Source organism: Cyprinodon variegatus, unplaced genomic scaffold (assembly GCF_000732505.1).
Source record: "Cyprinodon variegatus isolate N-32 unplaced genomic scaffold, C_variegatus-1.0 Scaffold622, whole genome shotgun sequence".
NCBI lineage: Eukaryota > Metazoa > Chordata > Actinopteri > Cyprinodontiformes > Cyprinodontidae > Cyprinodon > Cyprinodon variegatus.
The window spans coordinates 470,504-482,666 of record NW_015151075.1 but is presented as its reverse complement, the minus strand read 5'-3'; the positions used below and the strand labels follow the sequence as shown (position 1 = coordinate 482,666).

At 40.0% G+C, this 12,163-nt stretch overlaps 1 protein-coding gene across 2 annotated transcripts in view; it reads left to right on the top strand.

Moving 5' to 3' along the window:
* The window catches only part of atp8a1 (ATPase, aminophospholipid transporter (APLT), class I, type 8A, member 1), a 119,864-nt gene that overhangs the window by 15,827 nt on the left and 91,874 nt on the right, over positions 1 to 12,163 (top strand). The window contains exons 4-9 of one of the 2 annotated variants that reach the window (XM_015393049.1): positions 2,081 to 2,179; positions 7,039 to 7,084; positions 7,273 to 7,313; positions 9,750 to 9,823; positions 11,878 to 11,947; positions 12,027 to 12,154. In XM_015393049.1, the coding sequence (XP_015248535.1) occupies positions 2,081 to 2,179; positions 7,039 to 7,084; positions 7,273 to 7,313; positions 9,750 to 9,823; positions 11,878 to 11,947; positions 12,027 to 12,154 (458 nt within the window). Of the gene's footprint in view, positions 1 to 2,080; positions 2,180 to 7,038; positions 7,085 to 7,272; positions 7,314 to 9,040; positions 9,115 to 9,749; positions 9,824 to 11,877; positions 11,948 to 12,026; positions 12,155 to 12,163 lie in introns of those variants that run through there. The other variant, XM_015393048.1, reaches the window with a different exon arrangement.

Genomic DNA, 12,163 nt, shown 5'->3' with positions numbered 1-12,163 from the left:
CACCTACTGAAGAAACTGATTTCTCACCAAGAACTTCTAGAAGCACAAATGACCTGGGTGCTGAAGAACAGATACAAACAGATAAATGGTTGTGGCCATTTATTTACCAACTGGACAGTGTGATCAGTGATAAGCAGTCGAGGATAGTCGATGCGGGCACCCCAAATGATGGAAACATTAGGAAAAAAGGACATGAGAAAGTGGAGAAATACTAATGGCTTGGTGAAGAAAATAGACAGAGCCTGGAAGGTGAAGGCAACTGTACACTGAAATTTATTTATTCATGTTTTCTTACTTTAACACTATTGTTTTATGTCCTACCTTGCTAACATGAAGCAATTGTGTTAAAGTAACTAAATATGATTAAGTAAAGGCCAAAAACAGTTGCATTATTTTTTTCAGTGTACCCATGGTCATTGGAGCACCGGGGAACAGTAATCCCCACACTGTGGGGTCCAGAGATGGAGTCAGTCCAGGGATGTGCAGTTCTAAGAACAGCTAAGATACTGAAGGGAATCACCCAAGATGAAGGATTCATGCACTCCGCATTTATTTATAAATATAAATAACTTCACTTTCTCTTTAGAAATAGAGTGAGGTTGTCATGATGTTTTTAAGAGATCTGACCCACATGCAGGAAACCACTCAGAGAACCAGAGTAAAAGTTTAACAGGTTTATTGGAATAATCAATAAAGTTGATCCAGGGTAAATCAGAAAGCTGGTGAACGGAACTGGAAGGAGAAGGGAAGTTCAGAGGTTAGTTCAGGGTCCAAGGGAACTTTGAACAACGTCTTGCAAAAATCTGAGATGAACGGGACTCACGTTAGCAGAAAAAGGTTTCTTTTCCCAGAATCCAGTCGGTGTGGGTTTATCCAGAGATTGGGGGGCTCGTTGGAGGGCGGACAGGTTTTTGGTTTGGTTGGTTCCTTGAGGAGCTATGGAGCAGACTGCCACTTAGATTTCCATGAGAACTTGAACGGGTCGTGTGGAGATGAATCCACTGCTCAGTTTGAAGCTCAAAACAATCCTTCCAGGAGAAGAAGGCCAAAAATCCAGTTCCGGGATGACTTCCTGCCGAAAAGGCAAAGACAAGGTTAGAACTCAGAGAGACAAAGACTCAGTTTGACTTAGCCAAACTCAGCTTGGCTAGAGTACCCAAAACTGGCAAACACTCTGGCAATGAGGTAGTGGCAGTCCACCGCTTAAGAGTCCGCAGTAATGAGCACAACCAGCTGCAGGTGTGTGGGAGGCCCAACGAGAACAGGGCGCCACCTGGTGGTGGAGGGAGAGAACACAAAAAAACAAACACAGCCCACACACACTGGATTCCTAACAGAGGTAATTACATGTATTTTTAGGGGGTCATCAGTCTGTAGCATTATTATTTTCAGGGTAACAAATATTTGGGATTCCCTGCTTTAAAAGATTACTAAAAACAACAACAAAAAATTACTACCTAAATTGTTTGACGGTAGTTGCCTAATGGACGAATGTATATTTTTTCTAATATCTTATGGAAATTAGTTTAAAATAAAATGACCCAACATACATATTCAATCAGCTAGTGATGAGAATCCATTAGTTCTCCTTTAATTGGCTCCAAAGTCACCTGTGCTTCTCCTTAATGCTTGAATGCATCAAACCTAGCAGCATTAATTATTACATTAATTTATATATATATATGAACCATCTACATGTAGTAGAATGAATATTTGGGTTTTAATAAATCCTATGTTAATGTTGAAGATGTATGCTTGGGTACAGAAACAATTGTTTTTATTGATCAATGCACTAGTTTCTAACATTTAGACCTACAAAGAAACAAATAGCATTTATTTATTTTTATGTTATAGCACTTTAAAAACTTTAAGCACTTTGTTTTTATGAGATGAAAGACCTGTAGTGGTCAAACAAGGCTTTATGAGGGGAAATGCTTGTACAGTAGGTGACCAAATGGGTTATTACTTGCCTTCTTTTTGCCTGTTGTATACTACATCAGCTTTACCAGGTCAAAATAAAATTGTTTTAATGGTGATAAAATTCAGCTAACCTAATGCTTTGATGTTGTGTTTTATTTAGCAAATTCCAGATGTATCCCCTACTGGTCGGTGGACCACACTGGTGCCGCTGCTCTTCATTCTGGTTGTCGCTGCTGTCAAAGAAATAATTGAAGATCTGGTAAGAAGAACCTCAACAGAAATACTTCATTATCATTTATTTTAGTCACGTTTTATGTACTCAGGAAGTTTTAAATTCAATTAATTTGTTTTAAAACTTTAATAAATAATAGATGAAATCTAAAAGGAAAGAAGGGAGGGTTTACTATAGAACAAACACATGCAGACGTGTAAATTTTATCTCTAGGACCCCAGCTGGATCCAAAAGCCATTTAGTCAATCAACCTTGATAGTCAGTGCTTCTGCTCAAAGATGGCGTGTAAAAAAACAAAACAAAGCCACTGCCCTGAGGATTCAGAACTGCTGGAACAGATGCTCACAGATGCTTTGGATTGGAATTAGTACAATTATAAAATGAGTCTTTAAAAAAACAAAACCAAACTATGAGGTAGCTGGGAAAAGAAACGGTTTCTGATCTTTTTCTTCTACCCATCGGTGTGTGTAAGCAGCAGATAACGGTTGGCTGTTTAGTGTGTTGTTCTGTGGATGGAGTGGGGGTGGGTTAATACTGTTAAAGTCAAATTAAAAGTATGAGCATTGTGCTGTTGGTGTGTAATCCATGCAACCGCATCTGAGCAAAGGGAGAGAATGTAGCATTCTACTGTATTGCAGTGACACTGCAATGCGATCCCTCGTGCAGGTCCCACTGGGCAGTTACTCTATACTACACTGTAGCGTCTATCGTGTGCTGAAGGCAACAGCGCAGCATTTTTTTTTCTCCTCCCGGCCTGTTTTGGAAAGCATGGGAACATAGTGGATGATGACTCCATCTTTATGGCTGAAGGTCACCTGCACACACGTCTGTTCTCTGTACTGTGCCGTCCCTCACAAGTTGACCTGACAGGGCATCATCGACCCCCCCCATCTTCATGAATCATGCACACACCATGCAGCACTGTACGCCTCGCTTTGGTCGCTGGCCGTCTCTTCTGTTGCAGCCTCAGCCTGTTTGTTCAGAGCATCGTTCAGCTTAAAATGTCTCCAAATGGGATTATGATGACGTGTCGTTGTACTCTCATGGATTTTTACAGTTTCACTTGCTTTTTCGTGCGCCTGACCTGAAAATGAAAATTAAGGAAGGAAGCAAAGATATGGCAGTGGCTACTTTGCTCTTTTACTCTAGCAGCCTGATGATGTAGTGCTCGTGCATAACCCCCACTCCTCGCTCACCTTTAACTGCACTGGGAGCTTAGACACATTTAAATAAAGTGCATCTCATTGTCTCTGTGCCTGCAGAGAGCGGTGCAGTGAATATAGGGGCAGGTGGAACACGTCTCTGCACTCCTAACAAGTTGAAAAGGAAATATTCTGTCCTTGCCGCCAAACCTAATAGTGTGGATGAATGAAAACAAGCTGGCAGCTGCAGTACAGAGCATGATGGTTTCCCAAGAGGCTTTGGGACAAGCAAACTTTTTCTGAGCTGAATGCAGCCAGAAAAAAGACTGAAGCTGTGCACCACAGAGTCGTTCGTTAAGAGGAGTTTCCTGTTGCAAGGATGTAGGATTTATTCTCCTTTTAGTCTGAGTCTGGGAAGGGAGGCACATTGTCTCAGAGGAAAAGACGACGATAGATGGGAATTTCTTTCCTGGGTAGACATTGATTTCAGTTTAGATGGGTACAGAAACAGAAAATAGGATTATGTCATTCCTTCTTTGTGTCCTCATCTCCTTCCTTCCTCAATATATTGTCCTTTGTCCTTCCTGCCCTCCTTCCTAGTGTTTCTCTTCATCCTCCTTTCCTCTCTTCACTACTCCTGCAATCCCTTCATTCCCTCCTTCTATAATTCCCTCAGATTTACTATGTTTTCTTCCTCGTTTTCATCCCTCGTTACTTTCCTTCTGTATTTTATTCCCTCCTTCCTTGTCATTTATACCTTTTTGTTTTGCTCCCTCTTTCCTTCCAACTCTCCCTCCTTTAATTTCTCCTTACTTCCTGAGCTGCATGTTGCCTTTCCCACTTTTATGTCAAATTACGGGATTCCCAAAAATATTATGATGCTATCAAGTAAGTGTAGCATCTAACACTTAAACGCCACGGACCATTATTAGCATACGCTTGGCTTATAGCAGCAGTTTAATAGATGTTCTGAGTGACAGGCTTGAGGGACTACAGTTAAAACAGATTAAATTGAATAACGTCGATACAGACCTTCTTTGCTTGTAAACAGGTAGTCTGCAGAGATGAGGGTGGGGACGTCCTCTCCTTGTTAATCAACTAGAGCACACGTTGCTTTCACAAGCTCCGTTTTAATGCACAGTAATCATCTTAATGAGATGGATGCAGCAACACGTTATTACTCAGCGTGATGCTGGTTGACAGGCTGCCCCTTGGAATCAGCTGCAGGATTCACAGCTGATTGCATGACTGAGGAAACAAGCAGGACACGAGTGGGAGGGAGGATTCGCTCTGGTCGTACGAAAGGGTTCATCAGCTTCTACACATTTCAGGAAATAAAAACAAGCTTTAGCTGGATTTTATGTAATTATATGGGAACAAAAAAAAAAATGCATGGGATTAATAAATAAAAAAAAAAAAAAACAGGTTCAGTCTTAAATTAAAAAAGGGAACATCAATAGTTAAAAACGTTCCAAAGCATATTTGTTAGCCTAAACCTGATAAGCAGTAATAAGGCTCTGGAGGAGCTTCAGATTCATACAGCTCAGGTGAGGAGAATTTACTGAGAAGACAACTGAAATACATCCCATCAGCAGGATGACATCAAACAAACAGCCGTAACTTTAATCAGATTGGTTCACCTTAAAGCATGTCCATGTTTTAGAATATCCTAGTCAAAGTCCCTAGATCAAAATTATTTCCTTGTTTGATTCAGGAATATGTGCTGAAAGTAGGGCTGCAACTAACCTATTTTGCAAATCGATTTCTCTGTCGATAATTTTTTCGATTAATCAATTAATAATCGATCGCAAAAGGTTCCTTAAAGAAGAACTTTTATGGAATTAAACCAGGTAAAACTTAAACATTTCCACTTGTGGAGTTCTGGATAGTACATATTGACAGACATTTTTTATTTTTTAATCTTAAATGCAAAGGTTTTATATATGTATATATTAGGGATGGAACGGTTTATGAAAACCGGCCGAACCGTTCGGTTCGACTGTCTCAGTTCGATTTGCGTGTGTTGCGTTCGGTTCATGCGCTGCTCCTTTTTCTCATAGGCGAAGCGTTTACACTCCAGAGCAGAAGGTGGCGGTACTGCGACCAAAGCCAACCACCAGTAGTAAACAAGAAGAAGAAGCGAAGCAGCGTAGCCGGGTGTAGCAGGGAAAAAAAATCAGTTGTTGTGGAGAATTGTGTGGGAATGGCGAGTGGGAAAGAACAGGAGTTGGAAGACGTGCCAGCAGCACTTTATAGGTCTGCTGTATGGGACCACTTTGCATTTAGAGTGACCTACGATGACGGCGGAAAGAAAGTTGTGGACACAAGTGCAACAGTGTGCGAGCATTGTGCAACACAATTTGTTTATGCTAACAGCAACATGACCAACATGTCATGCTAACCCTGAAATCCCACATACTCCGTCAGCGCTCCGCCCCGCTGCGCTCCAGACCGCCTGCACAAAGCAAAGCCTGCAGCCTCCACTGTGGCTCCCGTCCGCTCCGCTCTGAGTTCCTTGGAGATTGTAGAGGGCATGCGCGAGATGAATAAATTCAAAGCAGCAAAACTTGCGGAAATTATCATTATAAATAATCACAATTCATTATTTTTTTGGGATTTTTTTTCATTAATTTAATTAATTTTAATTTTTTCATGAATTTTTTATAATTTTTATTGATTTTTTTATTTTTCGGTGTAACAATAAACATATACCGAACCGAAAACCGTGACCACGAAACCGTTGAACCGAACCGAACCATGGATTTTGTGAACCGTTCCACCCCTAATATATATATATATACTGCTCTAGTTGGGTTGCCGTCAGCTAAAGCCATGTTTTACAGTCTCTATGCTCCAGTTAACGATTAATTGATTACTAAATCAGTTGACAAATATTTCAATAATTGATTGATCACAATTAATCCGATTAATTCTTCCTCAGTCTGAGGAAAGCTGCTAGAGACATACAGTAAAAAACTGTTAAAATTCTTAAAACTGTTCTTTGTTAAAAAAAAAAGGCCTTAAATTTAGAGTCTACTTTGTGTTACTCTATTAATTGTAATCCATTTTAAACCAGATAAAGGCGCATAGTCATAACTGGACAATAGGAGAGTGGATCTAATCCTTCAGTATGATAGTTATTTCTATAGTTGAGGAGCTTTGAAATGGATTGGTTAAATCTACGGTAAAATGTGGTTTGTCTATTTAATGGAATCAAGACAATAAAAAGAAACTGTTTCCATAGTATATGTAATCAAGCAGAAATGATAAATAATAAATAAGTGAATTAATCAATCAAATGAGTAGTGAATCTGTGCAGGATCCAAAATTTAACGTTAAAGCAAACATGACAGTAGAGATGCTGATGCTCTGTGGGATCCACAGTGGGACGCTGTTTAGATTTAACCCTCCTGGACGTTTCTCCATCTGTCAGCTGACCCTACAGGGGTGGTAGAAAAGTTAAGCTGTAGATTTAGAAGTCCTGCTTGTAGTGGATAATATGCTGAACGATGCGGCTGCTGTCAAGGTTTTATCCAATTTCCGCTTCATAGCGCTAATCTCTGCACCCCTCTGTCTCTCTGTCGGTATTAAAAGTAAATTTTTTAGCGCATTAATTAATAAACTAAGAAAAACAACATACTTGGAATTTTGTTTATCTCTCCTCCGGGGAGACTTGACCTCTGTTAGTTGAAATTATTTCAGTCACAATGTCAAAATTGTTCATAATTAATGTGTTTTTTACAGAAACGCCACAAAGCTGACAACGTGGTCAACAAAAAGGAATGTCAAGGTACCGAAACCACTCCTCCTGTAACAGAGCGCATGCTTCACCAGAAAATACGAGCTATTCTCTCTGCTTGCAGAACATCATTTTCTGAATTGTTTTCTAGAAACAATACTTTCTTTATTTTTCCTGTTTTGACATTCTCTTTTGTCTTTGGCTCTGACTTCCTCGCCATCCCTCTCCTGACTCACCAGTCTTAAGGAATGGAGCTTGGGAGATTGTGCACTGGGAGAAGGTATGTACCCCCCGTTTGTCACAGCTTCTAATTTTCTCTTCTCTCTACTGTTATTGGTTGAAAATTTTCTCTGTGTGTTTGTGTGTGTGTGTACCTATCTAGCCCTCAGTGAGGAGCATTTTTCCATTTTAACCCTCACATTTAGGACCAGTTGTTGTAAAGTGAGGACATTTTGCCCGTCCTCACAAGCTATTTTGCTAATGGTTAGGTTTATGGCTAAGATGTCAATTGGGTTCGAGTTAAAGTGAGGTAGGAATTGGTAATGGTGTGGTTTAGGGTTAGTTTTAGGGTTAGGGCATAGAAAGGGTTGGAAATGACTGAAAATCAATGGTAGTCAACACATGGTCCTCACTACATAATGCAGAAAAAGTATGTGTGTGTTTGTTCTAATATTTTCTCTCCACACACCTTTGCACTCCGATTCTCTTCTGTATGCTTCTTTGTTACAGTAGAGTGCTTTGCTGTGGTGGTGACCTTTGCAAAGTGAGATCAGAGGACAAAGAGAAGCTTCTTCTCTTTTCTTATAATACAATTCTTTCATTTGTCTGTCCCGAGCTGACCAGCCAGTGGGCAGATCAGAGCTACAGAGAGCTGTTTGTAACTGACAAGACGTTTTAGCTCAATCTATTTTTCTCTTTTAGTCGGATCTCTAAAAAATGGTCCGTACAACACTACTTCCTTCTATTTAATGACATGTTTACGGGCTTGTTCAGCATCAGCAGATGCCTTTTGAACATGCTGCAGGTTCCACACTCACCCTGCAGTAAAATTAGGATAAGCAGAAAATATTTGTGGAAGAATTTGGATGTTGGAAGAGGACTGCCATGTTGGAGGCTTCCGGGACAGTTCCCATGAGGGAACAGTATTGTTTTTTTTGTTTACATTTTTTAAGGTCTGGATGCTTAAAAGAAAATAATTTAGAATAAATGAGAAAGAAATTAGAGTTTGGAGAATGGTGCAGAACTTTCACAGGATCAATTCAGTTCAGTAATATTAATAATCATATAAATCTGTGCAATAAAAACTGTAGAAGAAGGAGAGCATTTTTTTTCGGCTTCTTATTTCTCGCATTCTATTTCTGCATAACATTCATTTCCTTTTCTACCCCATTGTTAGAGTCAAAGATTATATCAAAATGATTGCAAACAAACCCCTCCTTTACTAATTATTAGTAAGAAACTGTTATTTTTATGACGTATGTTTCAATTTCTTCGCCCTGGATGGAAATCTGTGGCTCTCCTCTCTGGTTTGACGTGGATGTCTCGTCCTTTTATCCCTTTATTGACTCGGGAGTCTCTAAAAAGCCAAAGTTTAAATAATAGATGAGCTTTTCCTCTTTAGCATGCATTTTGCAGAAGCATCTTCTGTTCTGAAATTTCTGTGCAGTTTAGGTTATTTCTTTTTAGGGCATCTTGAAGCTAAAGTGACCAATGTTTCATCTATATTTTTTAACCCTTTCACTTGTTGTTTTGTATTTAAATAATAGACTGCTTTTTATGAAAATATATTTCTGCTTTAGTTACTGTATAATGAACTATGTGCAGGGTTCAGTGGTAATGAAAGACGACTTCAGCTGCTCCATCAGGCTCTTCTCATCATTATTAGATGGTTCTGTGGTTTAATCTTTCTTTTTCTAGCTCTCCTGCTGTTCATTTTTATTCCCAGAGCTGATTTCATGTTTCCTGTGCTGTTTTTATAGCCAGCAGTAACCATTTTATTTTCCACAGGTCGAAGTGGGTGATATTATTAGAGTAAATGGCAGTGATTTTGTTCCTGCGGATGCTGTCATTTTATCATCCAGGTATAGGAATCTCCTTGCTGAAAGACTTTGGGAATCGTTCTCCCCATTTCTTTCTGACACTCTCAGCTCTACCCTAAAGTAATGATGGTTTATTTATGCTTTAAGTCAAAATGTTGAGCTATAAATCTGATGTAGATAAAAAAGAAACATTAAAAACTTTTGTGCACAGGATAGCGACCATCATTTCTTTACTTGGGTTGGGAGTAACTTGGTTTTATGGTTCGATCCGAGCAGTCATGTCTTCATAAGCCTGATGTTCTCCTTCTCCTCTTCAGAAACCGTTTGTTATAGATTTGAAAAACATAATTTGACTCCTCTAAGATATTTAAACCAAAGATCCTGCTCTGGTGCAGCATTTTACCCAAGCAGCAGTTTCATTGTTTTGCATTTATTCTAGATGGTTTTCTGAAAAGGAGAACTCACAGAGAACCATACCTCTAATCATACAGGACTGATCATCCTGCTCTTCATGTCTCCCTAAAACTGAATCAATTGTCTCTCTTCTTTTATTCTCCCATGTCCTTCTCCCCTATTTTTTTTTTTAACCCCTCCTTCATCCTCTCTTGCATCCTGTGCAAACTTCTGCCACACCTCCTCCGTCTCGCCCCCTGCTGGTGTGTGGTTGGTAAAATCAGGTGGCTGTTGGGGAAGTAGTCAGAGCTGCAAACGGGGATCATCTCCCGGCTGACCTCGTCATTCTGTCGTCCAGGTCAGCAAACCATCTAAATAACCAACTGAAACAGCGGTGGGAGAGATGGGAGCTTTGGGATCAAATGGGAGTGTGTTACAGGAAGGAAGGGGCCAGATGATTGGACCGTTTAAGGTCTTGCTCTCTCTTTGTTTTCTACATTTTTCTGCGTTACAACCATAAACGTGAAGTATTCTCATTAAGTTTATAGTGATAAACCGTCACAAAGCGGTGCACAACTATGGAAGGAAATTTATCCACTTTAAACTTTGTTTTGCAAATAAAAATATGTGGTGTAAATTTTTATTTTGTCCATTTGCTCTGAAGTCATCTCAGTCATAAACGCTGCCTATAAATCCAGCTCTTCTCTGAAGTCAGAGGGTTGGTCAACAAAGATGGACCAAAGAACACATCAGACAGGTTATGCATAAAGCTGGGTTGGTCCTTCAAAAAGTAAAAAAATAAATAAAGAAGGCCAAGCTTTAAACATGGCACAGAGGAGTCCGTCATCTGAAAACCAGGAGTGGATGCTGAGATCAAAAGCTCAGGTTAGAGGATTTTTCACAACTGTGAAATCCAGAAATATTAGGCTGCTAAAAGAGAGCCACTGGTTGAAAAAGGGCCATGAGGGAGAGGAAAGCTGGTCGGCGCCGATGTGAAGATGGGCGAAGCTGAATACACTCCAGTGTGGAAGAAAACTTGGTAGAAGCTGCTGAAGTCTTTAAATAGGGGCGGAAGTTCACCTGTCAGCTGGATTGTGACCTTAAACATGGAACCTGAGCTACAATGGATTAGTTCACCTTGATGTACGCTCATTAGGCAGGCAGCGCCAGGGCTAAATGCAACAGTTGAGTCTTGATGAGAAAGAAAAAGCAATACGATTTACGTCCAGAGATGCTCCCAATGCAGTCTACCAGAGATTGAGCTGCTTTTCAGAGAGAAATATGGAAAAATCAGTCTGTAGTTTTGCCTTCCGGGTGGAAATACTGCATCGAAATGAAACCAGGTAACCGCTATGCAGCAAAGGTTGACTCTACTGTCTGACTCAGCAAACCAGGCTTTCCGTTTATTTATAAAAAAGGTGTAATTGTGCTTTAATTTCTGTTTTGTGGTTGTAACATATTAAAATGTTAAAGACTTATGAATACATATACAAAGCTCCTCAGAAAAGTCTTCATTTGTAAATTCTGGTATCACTATAAAGTAGTCTGCCTGTTGAAGGAGGAATTTTATGTTTTCTTTCTTAATATTGTTAAAGTCATATTTTAATGTATTCCTAACATTTCTGCTCAAAGTGAGGGGAGACCTGCTCCCTCGACATAATTATGCTCTTTCCTGTCTGTTAGTATTTTTGTCCACATTAATACCGTTGCATGGCATCCAATGCAGCAGCTTTCTTACTGATTAGTTTGTTTGCCAATGCATTCAAAGATGTCGCACAGAGGACATCTTTGATTTCTAATTCTGCACGATTTGTTCACACAGTGTATGAATAATTTTATACAGCTTTTTTGTTTAGTTTTTTGTAATCAGAACATCTTTCTGCTCCTTTAATCCATCAAACATTTAGTGAGTCTATTATTCTGCTAACCAGCTCAGCATTTCACCACAGGCATGATCCATCCCTCTGTCTCTGAGCCAAAAGTCTGTCTGAGGCCCATTTGTCTGCATTGTTTGTTGTGCTTGGTATGCCTGCTTGCTCCTGTCACCCCCCCCGATGTTTCCTCTCTCTGTCCCTTTGGACGTTAGTGTAGCTTCTCTGGAAAGACAGTTAGACTCATGGGAAACAGCAGCCTCAAACAAAAATGTTGGCCAACTGTATTTTAAACAGAAGCTGTCAGTCAGACGTTGGGGGGCAGTTATGCTGGCTTCAACATCTTTGTTTGGTGATACAGACTTTATACTGTCTTTCTCTGCTGTTACTGTAGCTTCTGCATTGATTTACCTTTTGATCTGCTAACTATTAACTTTTAAAACAATTGAAATACAGTAGTTCACTCTAGTGTAGCTCCCTACCGATTATAATTAGCGGTTTCTTCTCTGCTCCAAGTTTCTGTGTTCTCCCTCCTTAACAGTGAACCACAGGGTATGTGCTACATTGAAACATCTAATCTGGATGGGGAGACCAACCTTAAAATCAGACAGGTTGGTATCGATTTCCTCAATTCTTTAGTCGCATATGTTTCTAGCAGGTAGAAGGTAGTCAAACTGTTTTGACCAACAGGGTCTCCAAGTGACGGCGGACATTAGGGACATTGAGAACCTGGTACGGCTGTCGGGGAAGATGGAATGCGAGAGCCCAAACCGGCACCTGTACGAGTTTGTTGGAAACATCCGCCTGGATGGTCACAGGTGAGCTAA